The 26,402-nt window shown below is 45.2% G+C and overlaps 1 protein-coding gene across 2 annotated transcripts in view; it reads right to left on the bottom strand.

Annotated features, from left to right (window-relative positions):
• Nucleotides 1-26,152, bottom strand: part of LOC144892233 (uncharacterized) — a 43,197-nt gene extending 17,045 nt beyond the window's left edge. For both annotated transcript variants that reach the window (XR_013623450.1, XM_078777823.1), the window contains exons 1-3: nucleotides 25,951-26,152; nucleotides 24,665-24,724; nucleotides 6,206-6,313 (exon numbers count right to left, since the gene is read on the bottom strand). Coding sequence is in view for 1 of the 2 variants with exons in the window: in XM_078777823.1 (XP_078633949.1) it covers nucleotides 6,206-6,313; nucleotides 24,665-24,724; nucleotides 25,951-26,143 (361 nt within the window). In the remaining variant the exon portion in view is untranslated. The remainder of the gene's footprint in view (nucleotides 1-6,205; nucleotides 6,314-24,664; nucleotides 24,725-25,950) is intronic.
• Nucleotides 26,153-26,402: the final 250 nt, after the last annotated feature.

The raw sequence follows: 26,402 nt of genomic DNA, 5'->3' as shown, positions 1-26,402 counted from the left end.
CACAGGGAACCTTCGTGAACTTCACCAAAATCGAATCAATTTGTCCTTGTCATACACCCAAACTGCCCCCCAGGTATCGTCCAATTTTTTTTGAGATATTGTGATATGTATAGTTTTTGGCCGTATTTCTCAATGGTGAAGAAACGAAAATAATTCTGATCCGCATCCGGATCTTCACCAAAATCTAAGCAAACCATCCTTGTCGTACACTCAACCTGTCCACCAAATTTCGTCCGGATCCATCCATAACCTTTTGATATACCCTGCTCACAGACAGACAAACAGACAGGGATGAAAACATAACCTCTGTCCGCAGTACTTTGAGGCGTAATTCGGGCGGGTCGAGTTTTGAGGTCAGATTGGGAGAGTTGATAAGTCGGCGGATTACTTTAGATTCAATTCTGTCCAGTAAGTGTGGAGCTAGAACCTCCCCATATGTGAGAGCAGTATTCTATACAAGGACGAATCAATCCTTTATATAGTTGAAGCAATTGTTGAGAGGAGAAGAATTTTCGACATCTGAAGAGAACTCTCAGTTTATTCGAGGCAGACTTAGCTATTTGTGTAATGTGTGAATTCCAGGATAAATTTGATGTTAAGGTAATACCTAGTAGGTTTATTGTATCACATGGTGTAACTGTGCAGCTTTCAAAGGAGATTGGAGAGTTGAGAAGAATTTTAGAGAGCGATGTGAAGAAATTGAGTTTTCGAAGCATTAAACTTAACCTGATTACGTTTGCCCCACTGGGAAATATTGTCCAAATCGGATTTTAAAAAGGTAACTGTGATCAAACGAGATGTAAATCGAGTGATGGGAAATGGGACAGATGGAAAAACATGGAGGAATGTAATGTCGAGTCATCAGCATACAAGTACATTTGGTTATTTGTAGAAGAAAGAAGGTCATTGGTAAAAAGAAGAAAGAGTGTTGGAGACAGGACAGAATCCTGAGGGACACCGCTGTTGATAGTGTGAAATTGAGTTTTATTAAAATACATTATGCCCCCATGATAGCATTGCAGGTTGTATCAGGTTGGACTGGAATCACCTAATAAATCTAACAGCCTTTCGAAATCCACCCACGCTGAATTGCCTGAGCCATGCTCTGAAATCGACAAATTAGTCAGGTTCACTATGTTTTTTCGTTCAAAATTTTGGTAGATTAGCAAAACTATACAATTTTGGAATATTCAGAGCATGAGGAATCCAAAAATTAATGTTTACATTTGCATAGACACCTTTGCGAAAATGACACTCAGGACAGTGATGAAGATCTGTAAAAGCATATTCCTGTACGGTATAGACCTCGTAGATCCTGTGTATAGGACTTATAGTTCAATCTGATACTACCTATAACTTCCTATAACAACCTATAACTTCAAAGGACTTGCAATATCATGTATTATGTAATACAGTTATATCACAAATAGAAAGACAATGGTTTTCAATTTCCTTTGTTTGTTGCTTTTCTATAATCCTGAGCACTATTTTGAGGCCTTTATTGGATTCCTTGACCCAGAAAACATAGGATTAGCATATTTAATTAAGTCTCTAGGTTGACTAGAAGCCGAGATCGCGCAAAATATGTATTTTATGGCGGCCATTTTCAAAATCCAAAATGGCGGCCATGCAGGTGTCTACGCAAATGTAAACATTAATTTTCAGATTCTCCATGCTCTGAAGATTCCAAAAATGTACAGGTTTGCTAATCCCAAAATTTTGAAAGAAATTATATTTGTTAACATAGTGAACCTGACTATCTTCATCACTGTCCTGAGTGTCATTTTCGCAAAGGTGTCTACGCAAATGTAAACATTAATTTTTGGATTCCTCATGCTCTGAATATTCCAAAATTGTATAGTTTTGCTAATCTACCAAAATTTTGAACGAAATTATATTTGTTAACATAGTGAACCTGACTAAAGATGGAAGCTTGGATATCAGACCCCGATTCCAAACACTGTGAAAGTCTTTTGAGATATCAAGGCAAAATTATAATAAAAACTAGAACGGCACTCAGTGGAGAGCGAACTCCACCTGGTTGGCCATATCACGCAATGGTGAAGAATCATTTAAAAATTCTACTAGCTGATCTTCATCAAAATTGAATCGATTCTTCCTTGTCATACACACAACCTGTCCAACAAGTTTCGTCCAAATCCGTCCATAACATCTTGAGATATCCTGCTATGTATCGTTTTTGGCCCTATCTCCCAATGGTGAAGAATCACTTAAAAATTTAATAATTCTCATATCCGAATCCAAATTCAGATCTTCACCAAAATCGAATCGAATCGTCCTTGTCAGACACCCAAATGGGTCCACCAAGTTTCGTCCACTACTTTGTGAGATATTTTGTTCACAAACAGATAAACAAACAAACAGACAGACAGACAGGGGTGAAAACATAACCTCCGTCCACCTTTGGTGGTGGAGGTAAAAATATAACAAATGACATAAAAATTTAAAAAAAGATTACATGGCAAAATGAAAAAAAAACATAACCGGATCCAGATCATCAACAAAGTCGAATCCGTTCTTTATTGTCACACACCCAATCTGTCTTCCAAGTTTTGTTTGAATCTGTCCCTAACTTCTTGAGATATCCTGCTCACAGACAAACAGGGATAAAAACATAACCTCCATACACTTCTGGTGGTGGAGATGTTGGAACCCATCTGTGGATCGGTCCCATCGGCCGATGGGTCTGACCCGTTTGGCGACCCATCTGTGGATGCACGAGAAATGACAATGCAGACCCATCGGCCGATGGGTCTGCGCCATCTGCGGATGTGTTGTTCACCTTGAAGGAATGTGTATGCATCAATGGCGGATGAGTTAACCTAACCCTAACCCTAACCTAACCCTAACCCTAACAACCCTAACCCTAACACTAACAACTAACCCTAACAACCCTAACCCTAACCCTAACAACCCTAACCCTAACAACCCTAACCCTAACCCTAACCCTAATCATCAGCACCTGCCACTCTCTACCCTGCCACCATTCCCCTCCGCCATTATCAGAAGAACACCTAATGTTTTGTATGAATGTTGAGTACGTTATGTAAAGCTTTACTAAAACTGCCATGTATCTGTTAATTACAAAATGTATTGACAAAATGTATAAATAGATGGGTAGAAATAGATAATAAAACATTTAAAAAATCATCTTTGTTAAATTCCTACCACATGTAATTCCAATGACTGTGTACCTGATTGAAGCGCACCATTCTGTCAACACATTCCTTCAAGGTGAACAACACATCCGCAGATGGCGCAGACCCATCGGCCGATGGGTCTGCATCGTCATTTCTCGTGCATCCACAGATGGGTCGCCAAACGGGTCAGACCCATCGGCCGATGGGACCGATCCACAGATGGGTTCCAACAGAGATAATAAAAAGACGTATCTTTCTTTGATTGATTGTATGAGTGTTCGAGTCAAGTCAGGTAGCCAGACAATTCTGCAGAAGAGAGTCTTCCATTTAGAGAAGTCTCACTTATAAAACAAGAAAGAGAGATTCAGAGAGATTGCAGACCACTTATCAGAGATTGCAGACCACTTATCAGAGATTGCAGACCACTTATCAGAGATTGCAGACCACTTATCAGAGATTGCAGACCACTTATCAGAGATTGCAGGCCACTTATCAGAGATTGCAGACCACTTATCAGAGATTGCAGACCCGCGCCAGGAGGTGTTTGAGTGCTTTTGTCCTTTGGGTCCCTGAAATCCTTTAGGTCTTATGATAATAATGATAATAAAATAATAATAATAAATTTTATATTCATATAGAATTTTTCAAATATAAATAAATATCATTAAAGATATTCTTAAATTTACAAATACATCTCAATAAAGATATTTCGATTAAACTTGCAAAAATAAAAAACTGCCTCCTTTTGGATCTCCTTGATAATTTAATTTGGTCTCCTGTGGTTATTGTCACGTACCGTAAAACCATATAACCCGCACACACGTATACCCCACAGTTGGAATTTTTGGAACGAATTTAACATTTAGCCCATGGGTTATTCGCATGGAAATATGATACTGCAGGAGCTTGGGTCAAATAAAAAAAAATTAAATGTTATTTTATATTTTAACAAATGTAGGAAAAACATTTTTTAATCGTAGAAAGACTTCTGGTGGTATATTCACAATGTGTTTGCTACATTACCTGTTCAACACGCAACAGTTGGCACCAACCCACGGGTCCTAAAATCCTGCTCTGCTGCTCTATCTCACCCTCTCTCTGTTCTCTTCATCCTCTCTTTTGCTCAAGGTCATCTGCCATCAGTTTGGAAATCAGCAAACATCACTGCTTTACACAAAAAGGTGCAAAAACAGATCCTTGCAACTACAGACCAATCAGCCTTCTCCCAATAATCAGTAAAGTCATGGAATCCATCATTGCTTCGGATATTAAACCCTTACTCTTCTCCAACAGCTTGATCTCTGATCATCAATTTGGTTTCAGACCAGGTCACTCTACTCTGGACATGCTGCTTCTGCTGTCTCAACAATGGATGGAGGTCCTCAATGCCAAACAGGAAATCAGAGCTGTCTCCCTTGACATATCACGTGCCTTCGATATGGTCTGGCACCCCGCTCTGCTCACCAAATTATCCTCCTCTGGTATCCATGGAAATCTCCACGCATGGCTTGCGGACTTCCTCTCTGGTCGTAGTCAACGTGTGGGCCTGAATGGGTTTCTCTCATCTCCCCTTCCTGTTCAGGCTGGAGTTCCCCAAGGCAGTGATCTGGTCCCTGTGCTATTTCTGGTCTTCATCAATGATCTCCCTGATTCTCTGGAAAATCCTCTCTATCTCTTTGCTGATGACTCCACTCTCTGCCGCTCCATACCTCATCCCTCAGATCGGCAGTCTGCAGACTCCTCACTCTCTGCAGACCTGGACAAAATCACAGACTGGTCAAACAAGTGGAACATGTCTTTCAATCCTGACAAATCTCACACTCTCACTTTGTCTCTCCGAAAAGACCGACTGGTTGACCCTCCCATCTACTTTCTCAAAATCCTAAGCCGACTGGGCATCCTCCGTTGTGCGAAGTCCTTTCTTGGCACACCTGAGGTCCTCACCTCATACAAGGCTTTCATCCGCAGCTCAATGGAATACTGTTCTCTCCTCTGGGCCGGTGCTCTTGCCTCACACCAAGTTCGGCTTCACGCTGTTGAAACCAAAGCTTTCAGAATCATTGGAATCTTCCACGATGAAGCTAACTCTGAGGGCCTTTCACTCAGTCACCGCAGGTTTGTTGGTGGTCTTTCTGTCTTCTACCGACTCCTCTCCGGCCTTGCTCCCCCAGCTCTGTCTGTGCTCTGTCCCCCAAATATTCCTACAGGTGGCACAAGATCTGCCTGCAATCCTCTTCTGGTGAAACTGCCAAAATCAAGACTCTCTGCTCACCTTCACTCCTCCATTCCTCTTTTCTCCCACCTCTGGAACAAACTCCCTCACTCTCTTCAATCAGACTCCTCCCTCCAGGTCTTTAAAACAGCTGTTCACCACCATCTCTTATCTTCCCCCATCCAAAACCTTGATCTTTTCTACCCCCACTAATTTCATCCCAAATCCTCTTTTTTGAAATACCTACTTCTTTCCTGGAAGTCCTAGAGCAGTGTCCATGTGGTTTTTTTTTTACCTCCCCCCCCCCCCCCCCCTTTCCCATGCCTCCTCCCCCCCAAGCCCTCTCCCTCCCACAGACCACCCGATGTCCCTGCTCTCAAATGTTGTACTTGTGTACTTCCCTCTCTCTCCCCATCTTGTCTCCCGCTCCCTTTATCATATGTTTTATGTGTCAGTTTGTCTTTTTGTGATCAACGTTAGCTCTTACACGAGCCTCGATCTTGTATACAAAAAAAACAAAAAAACAAAAAAAACAGCTGCAAGAATCACGAACAATAGTTGCATCACAAAATCAAGAACCACAAAATCACTGACAAGATGCGTAGGCCTACAATTAAAACTACTCTCATCAAATCCCTCAACTCTTTTTGATGCCGACATTTGACGTTCTGAACAAAACACTGTTGAGAGCAAACTTCGTTCTTTTTCAAAAGAAAAATGATCTCGATGTGTTCCAGAGTGAAGACTCAATAAATGTGAAGAAGGTGTAATTTGGAACAGGAAATTCAAAGTAAAATCATTCTAAAGGTACTTAATAAACATTTGAGCTCACCATTTGCATTGTAAGGATCTTCACTCGGCTCTTCCTTCACACGGATTGGTTTTGAAGTTGGAAGAGCGTTATCATGGAGACATCTCCCCTCAACTTGACCAGTTTCACCTGCACAACATCCAAAGTTAGAGCAATACAGCATTTTAATTATGGAATAAATGTCCTGTTCAGCATTTGATTACAATTTATTTTCATTTTCAATAAATAACTCAACTCGTGCACGAGCAAGGAGAGAGAGAGAGAGGACAAAAGAGCGACATATTGGCAGTGGCGCCAGAGTTGGACACAACAACCAAGGGAATGAGTACAGAGGGGAGAAAACCTGCGAGGAAGAATGTCCAGTTACATTGGATTAATAATAATAATAATAATGCATTTATTTTATATAGCGCTTTTCAGGAAGCCCAAAGACGCTTTGACAGAGTGCAAAACATAATGCATAGCAAAACATAAAAACAATTACAAAAAACAAGAATCAATAGGGAAATATTCAAAACAAAAAGGAGGGAGAAGGAGAAGAGATAGTCAGGGGTTAAATGATGTGGGTTAAATGTTAAATGCAGTGTTGAACAGGTGGGTCTTGAGTGATGTTTTGAATGTGGTGAGTGAGGAGGAGTCTCTGATGGTGTGAGGTAGTGAGTTCCAGAGGGTGGGAGCAGCGATGGAGAAGGCCCTGTCCCCCCAGGATCTGAATTTGGTCCGGATGGGAGGGAAGGGGGGGGGGTCAGGAGGTTGGTACCAGCAGAGCAGAGGTTGCGGTTGGGAGTGTGTCTGGAGAGGAGGTCAGCCAGGTAGGATGGGGCCAGGTTATGGAGGGCTTTGTAGGTCAAGAGGAGGATTTTGTACTGGATTCTCTGGGGGATGGGGAGCCAGTGAAGCTTGTAAAGGACGGGGGTGATGTGGTCACGGGTCCGGGAATGGGTGAGTAGACGGGCAGCGGAGTTCTGAATGTATTGGAGTTTATTGGTGATTGTTGAGGGTGAACCATAGAGGAGGCTATTGCAGTAGTCCAGACGGGAGGTGATGAAGGCGTGGATGAGGGTTTCTGCAGCCGTGGAGGAGAGGGATGGACGGAGACGGGCGATGTTTTTCAGGTGAAAGAACGCTGTCTTTGTGATCTGTTTAGTGTATTTGTCGAAGGAGAGGGTTTGGTCAAAGATGATGCCAAGATTCCGGATGTGAGGGGAGGTGGATACTGGGATACCGTCGATGTTGAGGGCAAAGTTATTGGTGGATTTTATGAGCGTTTTTGGGCCAATGATGATTATTTCAGATTTATCATAGTTAAGTTTGAGGAAGTTAATTTGAAGCCAGGATTTTATTTCAGTGATGCAGTTTGTCAGGATAGAGTGGGTGGCGGTGGAGATGGACTTGGTGGAGATGAAAAGCTGGATGTCATCGGCGAAGCAGTGGAATTGGAGACCATGACGGCGGATCAAGAGACCGAGGGGGGACAGGTAAAGGATGAAGAGGAGGGAGCCAAGAACTGAACCTTGGGGAACACCTTGGGGGAGGGGAGCAGTGGGGGATTTGCAGTTATTGATGGAGATGAACTGGCATCTGTCAGAGAGGTATGATTTAATCCAAGAGAGGGCAGTGCCAGTAACGTTAAAGGTGGTTTCAAGTCGGGTGAGGAGGATGGTGTGATCGATGGTGTCAAAGGCAGCGCTGAGGTCGAGGAGGATGAGAATGTTGAGGTTGCCAGCGTCAGAGGAGAGGAGAAGGTCGTTGGTGATTTTGAGGAGAGCAGTTTCAGTACTGTGGTTGGAGCGGAATCCGGATTGGAATGTTTCATACAGGTTATTGGCAGAGAGGTGATGTTTGAGTTGAGCGGCTACAGCGCGTTCCAAAACTTTCGACAGAAAGGGTAGGTTGGAGATGGGTCTGAAGTTGTTTAGGGTGTCAGGCTTGAGTCCAGGTTTTTTTCAGAATGGGGGTAACAGCAGCAATTTTGAGGGATGGTGGGACGATGCCTGTAGACAGGGAGGAGTTTATTGTTGCAATGATAAGTGGAGAGAGAGCAGGAAGGGAGGCCTTGACAAAGCTGGAGGGGATGGGGTCAAGAGTGCAGGTGGCAGTTTTCATTCATATGAGGAGTTCAGAGAGGTCAGTAGGGGAGATTGGGGAGAATTGAGACAGGGGATGGCAGGATAAGGGGGGGCAGGTGGTTTGAGGGGGAGCGGGTGCGGCGGTGGTCAACCTGTTGTAGATGTTTTCAACTTTGCGTTGGAAGAATGAAAGGAAGGAGATGCAGTTGTCTACTGTGAATGACTGGGTGGTGGTGTTCAGGGGGCTGAGGAGTTTGTTTATTGTAGAGAAGAGTGCTTTTGGGTTTCCGGAGCCAGAGTGGATAATTTGAGAGTAGTAGGCGGAGCGGGCGCGGGAGAGGGCATCTCTGTAGTGTTGTAGGTGGTCCTTGTAGGCTTGGGAGTGAATTGTGAGACCTGTTTTATTGCGGAGTCTTTCAAGTTGGCGAGCACGAGTTTTCATCAGGCGGAGTTCAGGGGTAAACCAGGGAGCAGAATGGGTGAAAGAAACTGTTTTGGTTTTTATAGGCGCAAGTTGGTCAAGGCAGGAGGAGAGTGTGTTTGTAGTAGTCAGTGAGATCAGAAGGGTTGTGGAGGTCAACGAAGGGAGAAGTGGACATTTTTTCAGAGAGAGTGGATGAGAATGAGGTAGGTGAAAGAGCGTTTAGCTTACGGAAGTTGATAGTGCGATAATGCCTTGGTGTTGGGGCGGGGATGTTGATGGTCATAGTGATGGCTAAGTGGTCAGAGAGGGTGAGGTCGGAGCCAGAGAGATGGTGCAAGATTAATCCAGTAGAGCAGACAAGGTCCAAAATGCGACCACGGTTATGGGTAGGAAAGTTGACATGTTGAGTGAGGTTAAAGCAGGTGAGTAAATCAGTGAAGTCAGTGGTTATCGTGGAGTCAGTGGAGTCCATGTGGATATTGAAATCACCAAGGAGGAGGATTGAGGGGGAGAGGGAACATAGCTGGGTCAGAAAGTAGGAGAAGTCAGACAGGAATGATGGGTGTGGTTTGGGAGGGCGGTAGACAACAGCCATGACTGACTGTGTGTGACCAGAGAGTTTAAAAGCCAGGTGTTCAAATGATGGAGCAGATGCGATGGAGATGAGGCTGGTCCTGATGTGGGGGGTTAAAATATTGCAGGTAGGGATGGAAGATTGCATCAGATGGTGGAATATCACCAACTTCACTCGTTCAATGGAAGGGTAGAATCAAACAGCCAAAATAAGGAAGTTCCACAAATTGGAGAGAAAAACAACAAGATGAGGCATGGGGTGGACAAGATGAGGCGTGGGGCGGACAAGATGAGGCGTGAGGTGGACAAAATTGGGCGTGGGGTGGACAAGATGAGGCGTGGGGTGGACAAGATGAGGCGTGGGGTGGACAAGATGAGGCGTGGGGTGGACAAGATGAGGCGTGGGGTGGACACGATGAGGCGTGGGGTGGACACGATGAGGCGTGGGGTGGACACGATGAGGCGTGGGGTGGACACGATGAGGCGTGGGGTGGACACGATGAGGCGTGGGGTGGACACGATGAGGCGTGGGGTGGACACGATGAGGCGTGGGGTGGACACGATGAGGCGTGGGGTGGACACGATGAGGCGTGGGGTGGACACGATGAGGCGTGGGGTGGACACGAGGCGTGGGGTGGACAAGATGAGGAGTGGGGTGGACAAGATGAGGAGTGGGGTGGAGAAGATGAGGAGTGGGGTGGAGAAGATGAGTGGGGTGGAGAAGATGAGGAGTGGGGAGGACAAGATGAGGCGTGGGGAGGACAAGATGAGGTGTGGGGAGGACAAGATGAGGAGTGGGGTGGACAAGATGAGGAGTGGGGTGGACAAGATGAGGCGTGGGGTGGACAAGATGAGGCGTGGGGTGGACAAGATGAGGCGTGGGGTGGACAAGATGAGGCGTGGGGTGGACAAGATGAGGCGTGGGGTGGACAAGATGAGGCGTGGGGTGGACAAGATGAGGCGTGGGGTGGACAAGATGAGGCGTGGGGTGGACAAGATGAGGCGTGGGGTGGACAAGATGAGGCGTGGGGTGGAGAAGATGAGGCGTGGGGTGGAGAAGATGAGGCGTGGGGAGGACAAGATGAGGTGTGGGGAGGCCAAGATGAGGAGTGGGGTGGACAAGATGAGGCGTGGGGTGGACAAGATGAGGCGTGGGGTGGACAAGATGAGGAGTGGGGTGGACAAGATGAGGCGTGGGGTGGACAAGATGAGGCGTGGGGTGGACAAGATGAGGCGTGGGGTGGACAAGATGAGGCATGGGGTGGACAAGATGAGGCGTGGGGTGGACAAGATGAGACGTGGGGTGGACAAGATGAGGCATGGGGCGGACAAGATGAGGCATGGGGTGGACATGGGGTGGACAAGATGAGGCGTGGGGTGGACAAGATGAGGCGTGGGGTGGACAAGATGAGGCGTGGGGTGGACAAGATGAGGCATGGGGCAGACAAGATGAGGCGTGGGGTGGACAAGATGAGGCATGGGGCAGACAAGATGAGGCGTGGGGCGGACAAGATGAGGCGTGGGGCGGACAAGATGAGGCGTGAGGTGGACAAAATTGGGCGTGGGGTGGACAAGATGAGGCGTGGGGTGGACAAGATGAGGCGTGGGGTGGACAAGATGAGGCGTGGGGTGGACAAGATGAGGCGTGGGGTGGACAAGATGAGGCGTGGGGTGGACACGATGAGGCGTGGGGTGGACACGATGAGGCGTGGGGTGGACACGATGAGGCGTGGGGTGGACACGATGAGGCGTGGGGTGGACACGATGAGGCGTGGGGTGGACACGATGAGGCGTGGGGTGGACACGATGAGGCGTGGGGTGGACACGATGAGGCGTGGGGTGGACACGAGGCGTGGGGTGGACACGATGAGGCGTGGGGTGGACACGATGAGGCGTGGGGTGGACACGATGAGGCGTGGGGTGGACACGATGAGGCGTGGGGAGGACAAGATGAGGTGTGGGGAGGGCAAGATGAGGGGTGGGGAGGACAAGATGAGGGGTGGGGTGAACCAGATGAGGGGTGGGGTGGACAAGATGAGGCGTGGGGCGGACAAGATGAGGCGTGGGGCGGACAAGATGAGGCGTGAGGTGGACAAAATTGGGCATGGGGTGGACAAGATGAGGCGTGGGGTGGACAAGATGAGGCGTGGGGTGGACAAGATGAGGCGTGGGGTGGACAAGATGAGGCGTGGGGTGGACAAGATGAGGCGTGGGGTGGACAAGATGAGGCGTGGGGTGGACAAGATGAGGCGTGGGGTGGACAAGATGAGGCGTGGTGTGGACAAGATGAGGCGTGGGGTGGACACGATGAGGCATTGGGTGGACACGATGAGGCGTGGGGTGGACACGATGAGGCGTGGGGTGGACACGATGAGGCGTGGGGTGGACACGATGAGGCGTGGGGTGGACACGATGAGGCGTGGGGTGGACACGAGGCGTGGGGTGGACACGAGGCGTGGGGTGGACACGATGAGGCGTGGGGTGGACACGATGAGGCGTGGGGTGGACACGATGAGGCGTGGGGTGGACACGATGAGGCGTGGGGAGGACAAGATGAGGTGTGGGGAGGACAAGATGAGGGGTGGGGAGGACAAGATGAGGGGTGGGGTGAACCAGATGAGGGGTGGGGTGGACAAGATGAGGCGTGGGGTGGACAAGATGAGGGGTCGGGTGGACAGATGAGGCGTGGGGTGGACAAATGTGTAGTTTAGTTGACTTCTAAGCAGATGCCAGATGTCCTAAGGGCAAATGGCAGGATGAAAATGGCAGAGAGAAGATGTGTAAGAACAGCAGAGCAGGTTTGTGGGATACATGAGCTGATGCTGTCTGATCCAGTTGCAGAGTCAGAATCGATGGTTGAAATGACCTTCTCCAGCTTCTAAACAAAAAAATTAAATTATACAGAGTCCAGGAGCAGTTGGTTGTGACTGGAATGGGTGGGTACAGAGAGACAGAGAGTGGAGTTGAGGACACAAGATTGGAAAGCAAACACAGAATTGACGCATTCAGTCTTCTGACGAGCGGAGTCAGCTGAGGTGCCATTTGAAGTGAGGGGAGGGATGGAAGGGGAGCATACACCAGAGACAAACTTGACAAGGCACCATCAGGTTTTAGAGGAGGGGGACAAGTTTGAAAATTCAATCTTGAGGTTCAATCTTGAGGTTCAATTCAATCTTGAGGTTGGACAGATGTTGTTTTCCGGCTTTCCTGAGAGTGGGCACGCACTTATTGCGGGCTTTGTGTGATGATCTGAGGTTGCCATCGGTCAGATTTGCCTTCCAGGAAAAGAATCCCAGAGTAACGGCAATTGCTTCCACAGGATTCAGTGTATCATGGGTGGGAGGATGGGCAGGATAACTGAAGACGAGATGGGATGAATCTGTGCATAAGGAAGAGCAGGTTTATGTGAAAAAATCCCCAGGCCGAGTTAATATCAGGGGCAGTAGATAAAGGAGACGAGTCCTAAAGCATGACGGCTGCTTGCAGTTCCTGCTAGTTTGTTTGATTAAACTGCCAGCCTCGCCAGCGCTGAAGCTGTTCTCTGAGAATGGCCAGGGAGATGTTGACCTTTACAAGCACCTGATGAAGCACCTTCACAAGCACATGACAAAGCACCTTCACAAGCACATGACAAAGCACCTTCACAAGCACATGACAAAGCACCTTCACAAGCACATGACAAAGCACCTTCACAAGCACATGATAAAGCATCTTCACAAGCACATGATAAAGCATCTTCACAAGCACATGATAAAGCATCTTCACAGTGTTTTATTTGATTGTCACACTTGTCTCGATCCGTAGCGTTCTTAGCCGCGTCGCAGACGCTGCTAATAGAGTGCCCTCTGCTGTTGTTGTTGTTGTTCTTCTTGTTCTTGTTCTTGTTCTTGCAGAGAAGACAAAACCTCAAAGCTCCACCCATTCTGGGAACCATAGCTCCACCCATTGTGGGAGAGGCTTCATATAAACAAATATCCACCATTTTATTAACTCGCATAGCTTTGAGGCCTGTTTTGTAGGCCCGTGGTGTCTTCCTCTCTCACACAGTTTTATTTCAAATCAAATTCGATATATCATTTCATTTTTCACAGTCGCTAACATAGTTTTAGACTCGGTTGAAAAAAAACGGGAAGAAAATCCGATGAAAGTTGCCCTTTATAGAACGAAATGAATTCTCAAAGGCATGTAACTTCAAGTCCATTGAGATATTTTTTTTTTAAATCGCGGCATGGTCAGTCATACACCGCCCGAAATAACAGACGGGAAAATGCCGAGATATATATATTTTGTTTAAATCGCGGCATGGTCAGTCATACACTGCCCGAAATAACAGACGGGAAAATGCCGAGATATATTTAAAATTCGTCCATTTGATGACAATCGTCACGATGAAATATTTAATTTATACGTCGTCACAATAATGTGGAGAGAGGAGCATAGCTTCGTTCACGTGTCGCCACACACGGGAAATTGCCGAGATATATTTTTTTAAAATCGCGGCATGGTCAGTCATACACCGCCTGAAATAACAGACGGGAAAATGCCGAGATATATTAAAAATTTGTCGCCATACACGGGAAATTGCCGAGATATATTTTCACTTTGCACAAAAATAACATCAAGTAATCGAATCAATAGGAATGTCCTGTGCCTATAACATCGACGTTATAGGCACAGCTGCATCTAGGCATTGTGTAACATCGACGCGGCTTTTGTTTTAATTAAAACTTTTTGTACTTGTTGTTCCTGTTATCCTGGTCTCTCATTTATTACCCCAAGCACACGAAGTGAAAAGCAAGGTTAAGGAAATGGTTCACTTATGTCTGTCTGCCCGTCCATCCGTCCACAAACATCAGCGTAAGATCGACGAACAACTTGATCTCAATTGAATGTTATATTTTGAACACAAATAGGAAAAGAAATGTGGAGTTTCGCAGAACTTTCTCCAAATTTGTCTCGATTACACATGTGCAAGAGAGTAACGAGATAACATTTTTACTCTGCTGTCAGTCAAACAAACTTGAAAATCATTCCAAACAGGAAACTTTGTATTCTTAAGGTTATTATAAAGGACACAAACAACAGGAAAAATTAACTCATGTAACATGTTCAATAAGGTGGTGTAATCGACAGTGACACAGCAGTAAACTTCCAGATTTTTTTGTCTACGACCTTTAAAGTCTCTTTTATTTCAATTTAATTACCTACTTGAGCACTGCAGAACACAAATCCCCTTTTTGATACTTTCAAAATACTTAAGTTTAGCAGTAGTTGGACATCAACTACTGCTAAACAGTAGCAGTAGCAGTAGTTTTAGCTCTTTCACGAGCCTCGATTCTGTATTCCAAAAAAATAATAATAATAATAATAATAATCTGTGCCATAAGAGTGCTGTCCGTGCGGGTTTATCGCCATTTTTCTCAAGAATGTTCAAATAGATCTTCAAACTTTCAGAGGTTCATCAGTGAGTGCTCAGAAGTGTTTTATGCAAATACTGTTTTTAAAAAAAATTGGGGAAAAAGTTTTTTCTTTCTTTCTTTTTGGATTTTTTTTTAATTTTAAATAATCGCTCGCTAGTGCTAGTGCCTCCGCGTTTGTAGCTACACTACTGGTCAGAAGTTTTAGAACACCTCAATTTTTCCAGTTTTTATTGAAATTTACGCAGTTTAATGTCTCAATGTGCTCTGAAATATAAATATCTATAAAGCTCAGTTGACTTTTTGCTCCGCCAAATAACAGTGAAAAGGAATTGAGTAAAAGGGTGAAAATTCTACAGATGCTGTGATAAATAACTACCTCTGTCGGTTTGAATGTTTGAAAGAGAATAGACGTCTGGATCAATTTTTGAATTAAATTTAAATCCCGATTTATATATATATATATATATATACAGACTTGGCATTTAATATGGAATATTTTTTTTTGTGGGGGTGAACTTACTTTTCAAGATGACTTAGAACCAAAAGTTCATTGGAATTATGTTGAAATTATTCCAGATTTTGTTAATGTGACCTTTAAAAGAAACAAAAACCACATTTGACATTTCGAAGCAAATAAATTGATCCTTGAAAGTGATGTAAACTGATATCGAACTCAATTCACGGACAGTACTGTGTTAAACTTCTGTACGTTTTCCAGAAGTATCTCTTTATTTTGCACATTAGCCAAAAAAAATTTCAACAAAAACAAAAGCTAAATTATGACTGGGATTACGGACAGTAAAATTACAGTTCAGTACTTCGTGTAACCCCCACGAGCATTCAGGAGAGCACGAGATTTGCCAAGGTTTGGATAGGAATCGCTTGCCATGCAGTGACAATAGTCTGCTGCAATTCACGCACAGATGTAGGCTGCTGGTCCAAGTTGTCGATTTGACGCGTTAATTCTGCCCACAAGTTCTCTATCGGATTCATATCCGGGGACATGGCAGGCCACTCCATATGCTCTACACCACGGTCAGCAAGAAAGTGTTGGATCATGCGAGCACGATGAGGCCGTGCATTGTCATCTTGGAAGACAAAGTTTCCTCGAAAGGCTGCACAAGCAAATGGAAGCAATGTTTCTTCCAGAATGACCCTGTACTTGAACTGGTTCAGGTTTCCATTCAGAACAACCAGGTCAGTTTTGCCCCCTGCATGAAAAGCAGCCCAAACGGTCACCCCACCACCTCCAGCGTGGACTCTTGGCACTATACCATCTTCGTTGTGGGCTTCATGCACTTGTCTGCGCACTCGGACGCGGCCATCTTGACGATAGACCAGAAATCTAGACTCGTCACTGAAGGTCACGTGATTCCAGTGTCCTGGCTGCCATTGACGGTGCACTCTGGCCCACTGTAATCGGTGCTGGCTGTGTTGTCTGGTCAGGCGTGGCTTTCTCAGGGGATGCCTGGCACGATAGCCTGCTTGAACCAGTCGTTGGTTGACTAGCCTTCTGGATACAGGCACATTTGTCAGTTGCTGCCACTCAGCCCTAAGCCGATTAGCTGACTTGGTACGGCCATTGCAGACTAACCGGTGCAGCTGGCGATCATCTCTCCTTGTGGTTCTGCGTGGACGTCCTGGCCTCAGTATTGGAGTAGGGACACCCCTCTGAGCATTTCGTTTCAGGATCTTTGACACCTGACCTTGAGTGATGCCATACTGCTGAGCAATAGCACGCTGTTTCATGCCAGAATTTCGTAAAGCCACCACTCCATGACAAACAGCATTGTCAAGTTGACGGACCATCTCCAGAGGAAGCGGCAATAACTTTTGTAGACGTGCAGCAGTTGTTTTCCACTAATACAGAATGCAACAACCCTTGTATACCCGATTGTGAAGCCAATCGTCAAATGTACCTGTCCTTACATTTTGTCACGCCACCTGTGATATAATCCTGTTATTGACTTCTTGCTGCGAAAGACAATCAGTGACATGGTTCTTTCAACAAAGACATCACCGAAGGGTAAAAGAAACTCACCAGATTGATATACTGAGTTCAGAAAGTAAACCCAAGTCAAGAAAAAAAATATATTCCATATTAAATGCCAAGTCTGTGTGTGTGTGTATATATATATATATATATATATATATATATATATATATATATATATATATATATATATATATATATATATAAATATTATAATATATATATACAATATATTATATATTATATATATAATATATATATATATACGCGAGTTGTCTGTGTGTGTGTCCACGTTTTATTCAGAGATGGCTGATTTTTGGAGTTAAAAATAAATAAATAAATAAAATAAAATCGCTCGATAGTGCAGTAGCCTTTTTATATTAATGACAGTAATACACAAGTACACATTCGCATAAATAAATACAAAACAATTACCAGACATTTGAATACAAGTAAATCAAACAATTCCGGAAGTGTACGAATTTGGTAGTACGGCTTCTTCTTCTTTTGAGATAAAAAAGAAATCATAGAATCATTTTGTTTAACAAAATTTAATTAAAATCTTGGATTCAGCAAAGTAGCCACCTTTTGGAGATATAACCCCCGAACACACTCGTGGCATTCTTTCTACAATGGAAATCAAATATTGTTCGGGAAGTTCTTCCCAACACTTGCAGAAATTCCCACAAATGTGTTGCACTTGTAGGTTGCTTTGCTTTCACCCTTCTGTCCAGTTCATCCCAAAACAGCTCGATGGAGTTTAAATCTGGAGACTGTGCTGGCCATTCCATGATTTGAAGCCTACCGTCTTGTTCTTTTCCTCGAAGGTAGTTTTGACATAGTCTGGAGGTGTGTTTAGGGTAATTATCTTGCTGTAGGATGAACCCCTGACCAACTAGGCATATACCAGCGGGTATTGCATGGCACTGCAAAATGCTGTGGTCGCCCTTTTGGTTCAGGGTGCCAGTCACTCTGTGCAAGTTGCCGACTCTGGATCCAGCGAAAGAGCCGCAGACCATCACGCTTCCTCCTTCATGTTTGACAGTTGGTGCCACACACTGAGGAACCATCCTTTCGCCTACTTGACGGCATACAAAAACCCTGCGTGATGAACCAAAGATTTCAAATTTTGATTCATCGGTCCATAAGACCTTCTTCCAGTCTTCAGTAGTCCACTGGCGGTGCTTCATGGCCCAGGCAAGCCTCTTTTTCTTATTTTTCCATCTTAGCAATGGCTTTCTTACTGCCACTCGACCTGTCAAACCTGCAGCTCGAAGTCCTGTCTTCACAGTTGAAACTGAGACTTGCTTACTTCGACCAGTGTTAAGCTGTGCTCGAAGCTGTTGTCCTGTGAGCCACCTATCATACAATCTGTTGACTTTCAGAAACTTGTCTTCTGATTCTGTTGTGGCTTTGGGTCTGCCAGACCTCTTCCCGTCAGAGTTTCCTCCAGTTTCCAATATACTACTTCCTGCAGTGCAATATTGTCCAAATAATGCTTCAGAAGGTGTAATAACAGTCTGTTCCAATACTGCTTTTATACAGACAGGGGGTTTGTAATCAAGTAATCAGCAGAGGTTGGGACACCTGAAGGAATTGTTTGCATCAACTTTCAAGGCTTAATTTACTTACATTGCTGCAGAACAGCTGTAAGTTGTTAACCCATTTCTTGTTCCCTGAAGAAGGCCTTTTTTTTTTTACAATATAACTGCAATTTACATTATTTTCCCGTTCTTGCTAACCTAAACTTTTTTTTAACCTCGAGCAGTTTACTGCTTACCTTTGTACCATTTCAGGTTATTCACTGGACATTAAACTGCGTAAATTTCAATAAAAAGTGGGAAAATTGAGGTGTTCTAAAACTTTTGACCAGTGGTGTATGTGAAAGGAAATATTAAATGACCTCCGACTTCATTCCTCAGTGGTTGTATGGAAGTGTTTTGGGCACCACAAAAAATACGAAGATTTCTTTAAAATGCCAACAGGTTTAGAACAAAACTGGCAACACCGGGTACCCTGGCTAGTGTTAGATGATACGGTGGTGCATAAGAGACCATCCATCAATGGCGCTAAAATTCCAGAATTTTTTCATACGACGTTTAAAATCATTATTTTATTTCAGTTCAATCATATAATTGAACACTGTTCCAGGTAAGGTGTTCAATGAACTCTCCATTAAAAAAAAAAGTTCCATTTCCAGTTCCATAATGCATTTAATAGCTCAAACAAAGCATTTGTGCTGCTTCTTTTTCCAAGTATTCAATCGTGTCCAGTTTGACTTGGAAAAGGCCTTTCGGGGTCAAGTTGTTTACAAAACCCAATTTATAACCAACGGGGTTTAGATCCCAATTGAAGCATGAGGCACATTCTCACCGCTCGGGTGTGCTTCGGCATAAACCAAATCAATTATAATGGTCGATCTGTAGAAAAGGTTCACAGGGCATGGTTCCAAAGTGATTACTATGTGTCTGGAGCGGGACCCAATCACGTGATGGTATGCATGTGCACGTCGGGAGGGTTCATTTCAGCTTCCACTATAACGTCCGTCAACCTTTGGTGATATTGCGAAAACAAGTCGAGGAAAGCAAAACATGCGAGAACAAAATATAACATTGTGGAATCCAAACTCAATACTTCACAACACAATTACCATCATCAAGTAACATTCCCTTAAATATAATATCGATTATTTTACATTAATGAACAGGATTATAACTAACTAGCCGAAAGCACCCGGCGTTGCCCGGGTTCTTTTTGAATGAATTTACGACTACAATTCAGCTTTTACTCGTGGCCGTAGAAGATTGACTACTATAATACAGCTCAGTTTTTAATTGCGACATGGGCCCAGCCCGGCCGAAGCACCGTCGACCGGCCTCGCCACCGAGCCTATAATCTTCCCGGGGCCCGTCCCGACATTTTTTGTTTCAGAGGTTTCCTCCTATCTTTCACCGTTCGGGAGATTAGCGCGTGCAGACAAACACAAAAACTTTCTTTTATACAGACTTGGCATTTAATATGGAATATTTTTTTGTGGGGGTGAACTTACTTTTCAAGATGTCTTAGAACCAAAAGTTCATTGGAATTATGTTGAAATTATTCGAGATTTTGTTAATGTGACCTTTAAAAGAAACAAAAACCACATTTGACATTTCAAAACAAATAAATTGATCCTTGAAAGTGATGTAAACTGATATCGAACTCAATTCATGTACAGTACTGTGTTAAACTTCTGTACGTTTTCCAGAAGTATCTCTTTATTTTGCACATTAGCCAAAAAATTTTTTAACAAAAGTTAAATTACGACTGGGATTACCGACAGTAAAATTACAGTTCAGTACTTCGTGTAACCCCCACGAGCATTCAGGAGAGCACGTACACGTTGAGGCATGCTGTTCACGAGATTTGCCAAGGTTTGGACAGGAATCGCTTGCCATGCAGTGACAATAGTCTGCTGCAATTCACGCACAGATGCAGGCTGCTGGTCCAAGTGGTCGATTTGATGCGTTAATTCTGCCCACAAGTTCTCTATCAGATTCATATCCGGGGACATGGCAGGCCACTCCATATGCTCTACACCACGGTCAGCAAGAAAGTGTTGGATCATGCGAGCACGATGAGGCCGTGCATTGTCATCTTGGAAGACAAAGTTTCCTCGAAAGGCTGCACGAGCAAATGGAAGCAATGTTTCTTCCAGAATGGCCCTGTACTTGAACTGGTTCAGGATTCCATTCAGAACAACCAGGTCAGTTTTGCCCCCTGCATGAAAAGCAGCCCAAACGGTCACCCCACCACCTCCAGCTTGGACTCTTGGCAGTATACAATCTTTGTTGAAGGCTTCATGCACTTGTCTGCACACTCGGATGCGGCCATCTTGACGATAGACCAGAAATCTAGACTCGTCACTGAAGATCACATGATTCCAGTGTCCTGGCTGCCATTGACGGTGCTCTCTGGCCCACTACAATCGGCGCTGGCAGTGTTGTCTGGTCAGGCGTGGCTTTCTCAGGGGACGCCCGGCACGATAGCCTGCTTGAACCAGTCGTTGGTTGACTCGCCTTCTGGATACAGGCACATTTGTCAGTTGCTGCCACTCAGCCCTAAGCCGATTAGCTGACTTGGTACGGCCATTGCGGACTAACCGGTGCAGCTGGCGATCATCCCTCCTTGTGGTTCTGCGGGCACGTCCTGGCCTCGGTATTGGAGTCGGGACACCCCTCTGAGCATTTCGTTTCAGGATATTTGACACCTGACTTGAGTGATGCCATACTGCCGAGCAATAGCACGCTCTTTCATGCTGTAATTTCGTAAAGCCACCACTCCATGACAAACAGCATTGTCGAGTTGACGGACCATCTCCAGAGGAAGCGGCAATAACTTTTAGAGACGTGCAGCAGTTGTTTTCCAATACAGAACGCAACAACCCTTGTATACCCGACTGTGAAGCCAATCGTCAAATGCACCTGTCCGTACATTTTGCCACGCCACCTGTGATATAATCCTGTTGTTGACTTCTTGCTGCGACAGACAATCAGTGACATGGTTCTTTTAACAAATAAATCACCAAAGTGTAAAAGAAACTCACCAGATTAATATACTGAGTTAAGAAAGTAAACCCAAGTCAAGAACAAAAAAAAATTCCATATTAAATGCCTAGTCTGTATATATAACTAGCTGAGGTACCCGGCTTCGCCCGGGTTGAATAAGAATAAGACAAATATATGATGAAAAGAACATGTATATTTTAGAGCAATATCACAGTACATTGCCTACATGACGTTATGTCTCGCGCCTGATTTCGCATCGCTCCAGGTTCTTCACCTCGCTTCAACCATTTTCACAACCATTCAGACGTTAATCTGGTGTGTGTGTGTAACGTGGATTTTGAGTGGGAATTTGCGGTTCGTCAATTGGGAGCCGTTGAACGTCCATACCCGAAGGTGTGATTTCCCAGCCGCCTCTTGAGGACACTTTTGCCTATCTTTGGCAGTGTGACTGTCAACCGAGCGGGATTCTGGTCTCGATACAACATCGTTCTGACGATCGCTTCAACATCACCCATCCCACAATACCCGACCTGTCCCACAGTACCCGAGCCGTCCCACAGTACCCGACCCGTCCCACAGTACCCGACCCGTCCCACAGTACCCGACCCGTCCCACAGTACCCGACCCGTCCCACAGTACCCGACCCGTCCCACAGTACCCGACCCGTCCCACAGTACCCGACCCGTCCCACAGTACCCGACCCGTCCCACAGTACCCGACCCGTCCCACAGTACCCGACCCGTCCCACAGTACCCGACCCGTCCCACAGTACCCGACCCGTCCCACAGTACCCGACCCGTCCCACAGTACCCGACCCGTCCCACAGTACCCGACCCGTCCCACAGTACCCGACCCGTCCCACAATACCCGACCCGTCCCACAACACCCGACCAGTCCCACAACACCCGACCCGTCCCACAACACCCGACCAGTCCCACAACACCCGACCAGTCCCACAACACCCGACCCGTCCCACAACACCCGACCCGTCCCACAACACCCGACCCGTCCCACAACACCCGACCCGTCCCACAACACCCGACCCCTCCCACAACACCCGACCCGTCCCACAACACCCGACCCGTCCCACAACGATTGAAATGGCAGACTTTGCAGCACCGAGTCAGCTCTGACTGGAGCTAAAAAGCTTTGGACTCTCACAATCGGCAAAGCCAGAGGAGCCCAGGGCCTGGAAGCAGGATGAGGGGAGGTCGGAGGGTACGTTAGTCATTACCATGTCTGGGAGAGAAGGACTTGCACGGATATGGGTTTGGGAGATTGTGGCTTGGGTCAGATTCCCAGAAGGAATTCGTAGCAATGCCGTTAACCACGATGCCGTTAACCACGATGCCGTTAACCACGATGCCGTTAACCACGATGCCGTTAACGACGATGCCGTTAACCACGATGCCATTAACCACGATGCCGTCCATGGGCATTTCCACTGTGAACACCAACGTGTATTTCCTGGGTTTCACCTGCGCTCCTGCAGCGCCGCACTCTTCCACATTTGGGGAAGGTCGAGATTAAATCGACCGTCATTAGTTAACCAAAAAAATATTTCCAACAGTTGAAATAATTATTGTTTCCAACAGTTGGAATTTAATGAAATTTGAATTCGAATAAAATCTCAACTTTAAAAAAAACCGTTTATTCGTTCTTGGCGCGAAAAAATGGCACGCATTTTGTCATTATGTGCGACTTTACGTCACTCCTACGGACGTGAAAACATTTGTTTTCCTTAAAGATATATTTAAAATAAATAAAATAGTACATAAATTAACAATAAAAGAAGCTAAAAAACAATTTAAAATACAATAAAAAGCACATTAAAAAAATATAAATATGTACGTACAGTATACTGTACATACGCGCAACCACTGCTTCGCATTCACAACAGAGGCGACGTACAGTATTCCTTTACTCTGTCTGTGTTAGCCATGGGTCCGAAGAAGGATAATGCTAGTGTTTCCAAGCGTAATGTGGTTACGATGGACGATAAGGTAAATCTGATTAAAAGGTATGGAAAAGGTGGAAAAGTGTCGGTGGTAGCGCATAGACCTTATCGCGAATCGGAACCGCAATGCATCATGGGATCGGAAAGGGGCAATAGCGCCGCCACAAACTACACCACGGATTTGCAGCTGGCACGGTTTTTTAAACCATTGATATCAAAATAAAAAGTCGCCTATAACCACCGGGATTTTATGCTGATTCCGAATCTGTGTCTAAAACTTTTCTCCGATGTGTAGTTCTTGAGTTATAAGCGGACATCAAGACAGACAGACACTCCTCCTTTTTATATATAGAGATAAGAAAAAATATACCAGCCGAATGCACCCGGCGTTGCCCGGGTTCTTTTTGAATGAATTTACTACTATAATTCAGCTTTTACTCGCAGCCATAGAAGATTGACTGCTATAATTCAGCTTAGCTTTTAATTGCGAAATGGGCCCAGCACGGCCAAGGCGGCCTCGACTGGCCTCACCACCAAGCATCTAACCTTCCCGGGGCCTGTCCCGACATTTTTGGTTCTTTTTGAATGAATTTACTACTATAATTCAGCTTTTACTCGCGGCCGTAGAAGATTGACTACGATAATTCAGCTCGGCTTTTAATTGCGAAATGGGCTCAGCCCGGCAAAGGCGGCCTCGACCGGCCTCTCCACCAAGCCTATAACCTTCCCGGGGTCCGTCCCGACATTTTTTGTTTCAGAGGTTTCCTCCTATCTTTCACCGTTCAGGAGATTAGCGTGTACAGACAAACAAACAAACAAACAAAAACTTTCTTTTATATATATATAGAAGATAGAAGATAGATTAATTGACATATGTGGGAAAATTACACGCCCAGACCAGGAATCGAACCCAGATCCTCTGAAAAACCGTACCAGTGCTCGGCCATCTGAGCTATTTGGGCGACCCTGACTGAGCATGCAATTTTCCCACGCGCCAAGGTGCGTGCTTTCCTGCACAGGGACGCGGGACCTGTGACGACCCCGGGCAGTCACGAACGCCAGCGGAGTGCAGGCAAATGCACTGCATGCATTTATTATTTTCATTTATTCATCCCTGTGTCTGTTTTACGAGTCCGTGTGGGGGCGCCCCAATTAAGAATTTTAGTTTAGTGTGCATTCTTTGTTCCCTGGCTTTATTTTTATTAAATCCATTATTTGTTGAACTTTCATTCCTTGTCCTGCCCCGTTTAATTGTTGGTGGATCGGAGAAACCCCATGCCGCGTCCGGCCGTCTAGATAAGCTCGTCACCCTCCGTTCCCACGCACATAAATAACACCGCCACAGTTTGATTGAACGCCTCGGAGTTTAAGCTCGATCAGTTTAAGCTCGATCGGCCACCCGTCACCCTGGGGATCTTAATCCCCCCCGGGAACAGGACAATATATTACCCTAAATTAAAGTACCTTAAATATATTATCATTAATTTAGATTCTTACCTTGTGAGGGAGAACCATTTGTCGGTTCAGGTTCCACCTTCACCACCACAATACAAGATTCTGTCAAGAAACAAAGCAGAGAGTAATAAAATTAAGATTATGAACATACACGTCACATTAAAGAGCAAATACATCTACTCGTGCAATTGTGCAACAATTATTCCTGTGCAATTGTTATTGTGTCATCATTTCCACCCTGAATAAACTGTCACATCTTCATTTACAAATAAATACAAGTCAAAATTGTTGGATTTTGGCCACAAGTGGAGGGTGTGCTCCATGATGCATAACCCTACCTCCTGGCAGAACAGCAGGACAAAAGGTGAAAATCGAATTTGACTGAAGATAATAAAATCCAGGACCGGGACAGGTGAGAGGAAAGGAAGTGATTCAGAGAGAGAGAGAGAGAGAGCACGAGAGAGGGTGGTATGTTGCTGGATGTTTATGAACAATCTAACACGAGAATGTCGTGAACTAAACATTTGATGTCCAGTTTTACTAGATGAAAGAAACAAGACGATTAGATGTCAAATCCAAGGTGTCTAATCTGTGTGAAAGGTGTAGGGGGTCAAAATGATAATGTCTAAGGGGTCTAAATGGACTTAAGGAGTGTAAAGGTCTAAAAAGGGTGAAGGGATCTATAGGTGTCTAAAAAGGGTGAAGGGATCTATAGGTGTCTAAATGGTCTTGAGGGTAAAAGCAGGTCTCAGGGTCAGTAAGGTAAAAGAGGCCATATGGGGTCCGATAGGGTCTAAAAGGTCTTGGGCATCTTTGGGGTATTTAAGCTCCTTACTGGTCTCCTGGGTCTTCAGGGTCTTTTGGGTCCTCAGGTTCTTTGGGATATTTTGAGTTGTCAGGATCATCAGGGTCTTTTGGGTTGTTGGGTAGGGGTCTTTTGGGTTGTTGGGAAGGGGTTTTTTGGGTTCTCGGAGACATTTGAGTATTTTTGGTCCTCTGGGTAATTTGAGTATTTTGAGTCCTCTGGTTCTTTTGGATCGGTGGGCTCTTTTGGATCCTTTCGGTATTTTTGATCCTCTGGGTTCTTTTTGGGTTAAATATTTCATTTAAAAATTGTGGGTGGCGTCGGGTCTGCGATGTCCTTGTCAGGGGGATCTTAATCTCTGCGAGAACCATCATTTGGTTTACACACGATGATTCAACATCTCGTCCGATGAGAAACTTTACAAAACATTTACAGGTTCAGTTGAACAAATTAATGAGAAAAGGTAAATCATGCGGTGTATAAACATCACAATATTATTCACCTGGTCGAGAGAACCACGTACCTGGTCCCAGGTGTGTCCCATCCCCTCCAACAGGAAGGTTCTGAACGTCCAGGATCTTGAACCCACAGATCTCATCAACCCCTCCTGGACCCCCTCTCTTCCCTCCATCAGAGCTCCACTTGGAGTCCGAGGATCGCGGATCGGGGGCGCAGCTCGGGGGGTCTCGGTTCACGACCCCCAGCACGGAGTCCATAAGGGGGAAGAAGAACAAACCACGTCGATCTCTCCCTATTGGTCCAACCGGCTCTCAATGGACCAAACTTCCCCAAGACCCAAATCGTGAACACACGTGGATATACACCGGAAGTAAGGTAGGATACAAAGGTAGGCTAACCATTCCTCATTTACCTTTTCATTTATTTACACAATCGCTCTTTATCACACACCTGATGGATCTATCATAAAAGTTACTCTTCTTCTTCACGTATTTTAATTATTTTCTTCCCTCAGTA

The sequence above is a fragment of the Myxine glutinosa genome, chromosome 5 (assembly GCF_964187855.1).
Source record: "Myxine glutinosa chromosome 5, kmMyxGlut1.1, whole genome shotgun sequence".
Taxonomy (NCBI): Eukaryota; Metazoa; Chordata; class Myxini; order Myxiniformes; family Myxinidae; genus Myxine; species Myxine glutinosa.
Note: the sequence above shows the minus strand (reverse complement) of the source record. Positions and strands in the feature narration are given on the sequence as shown.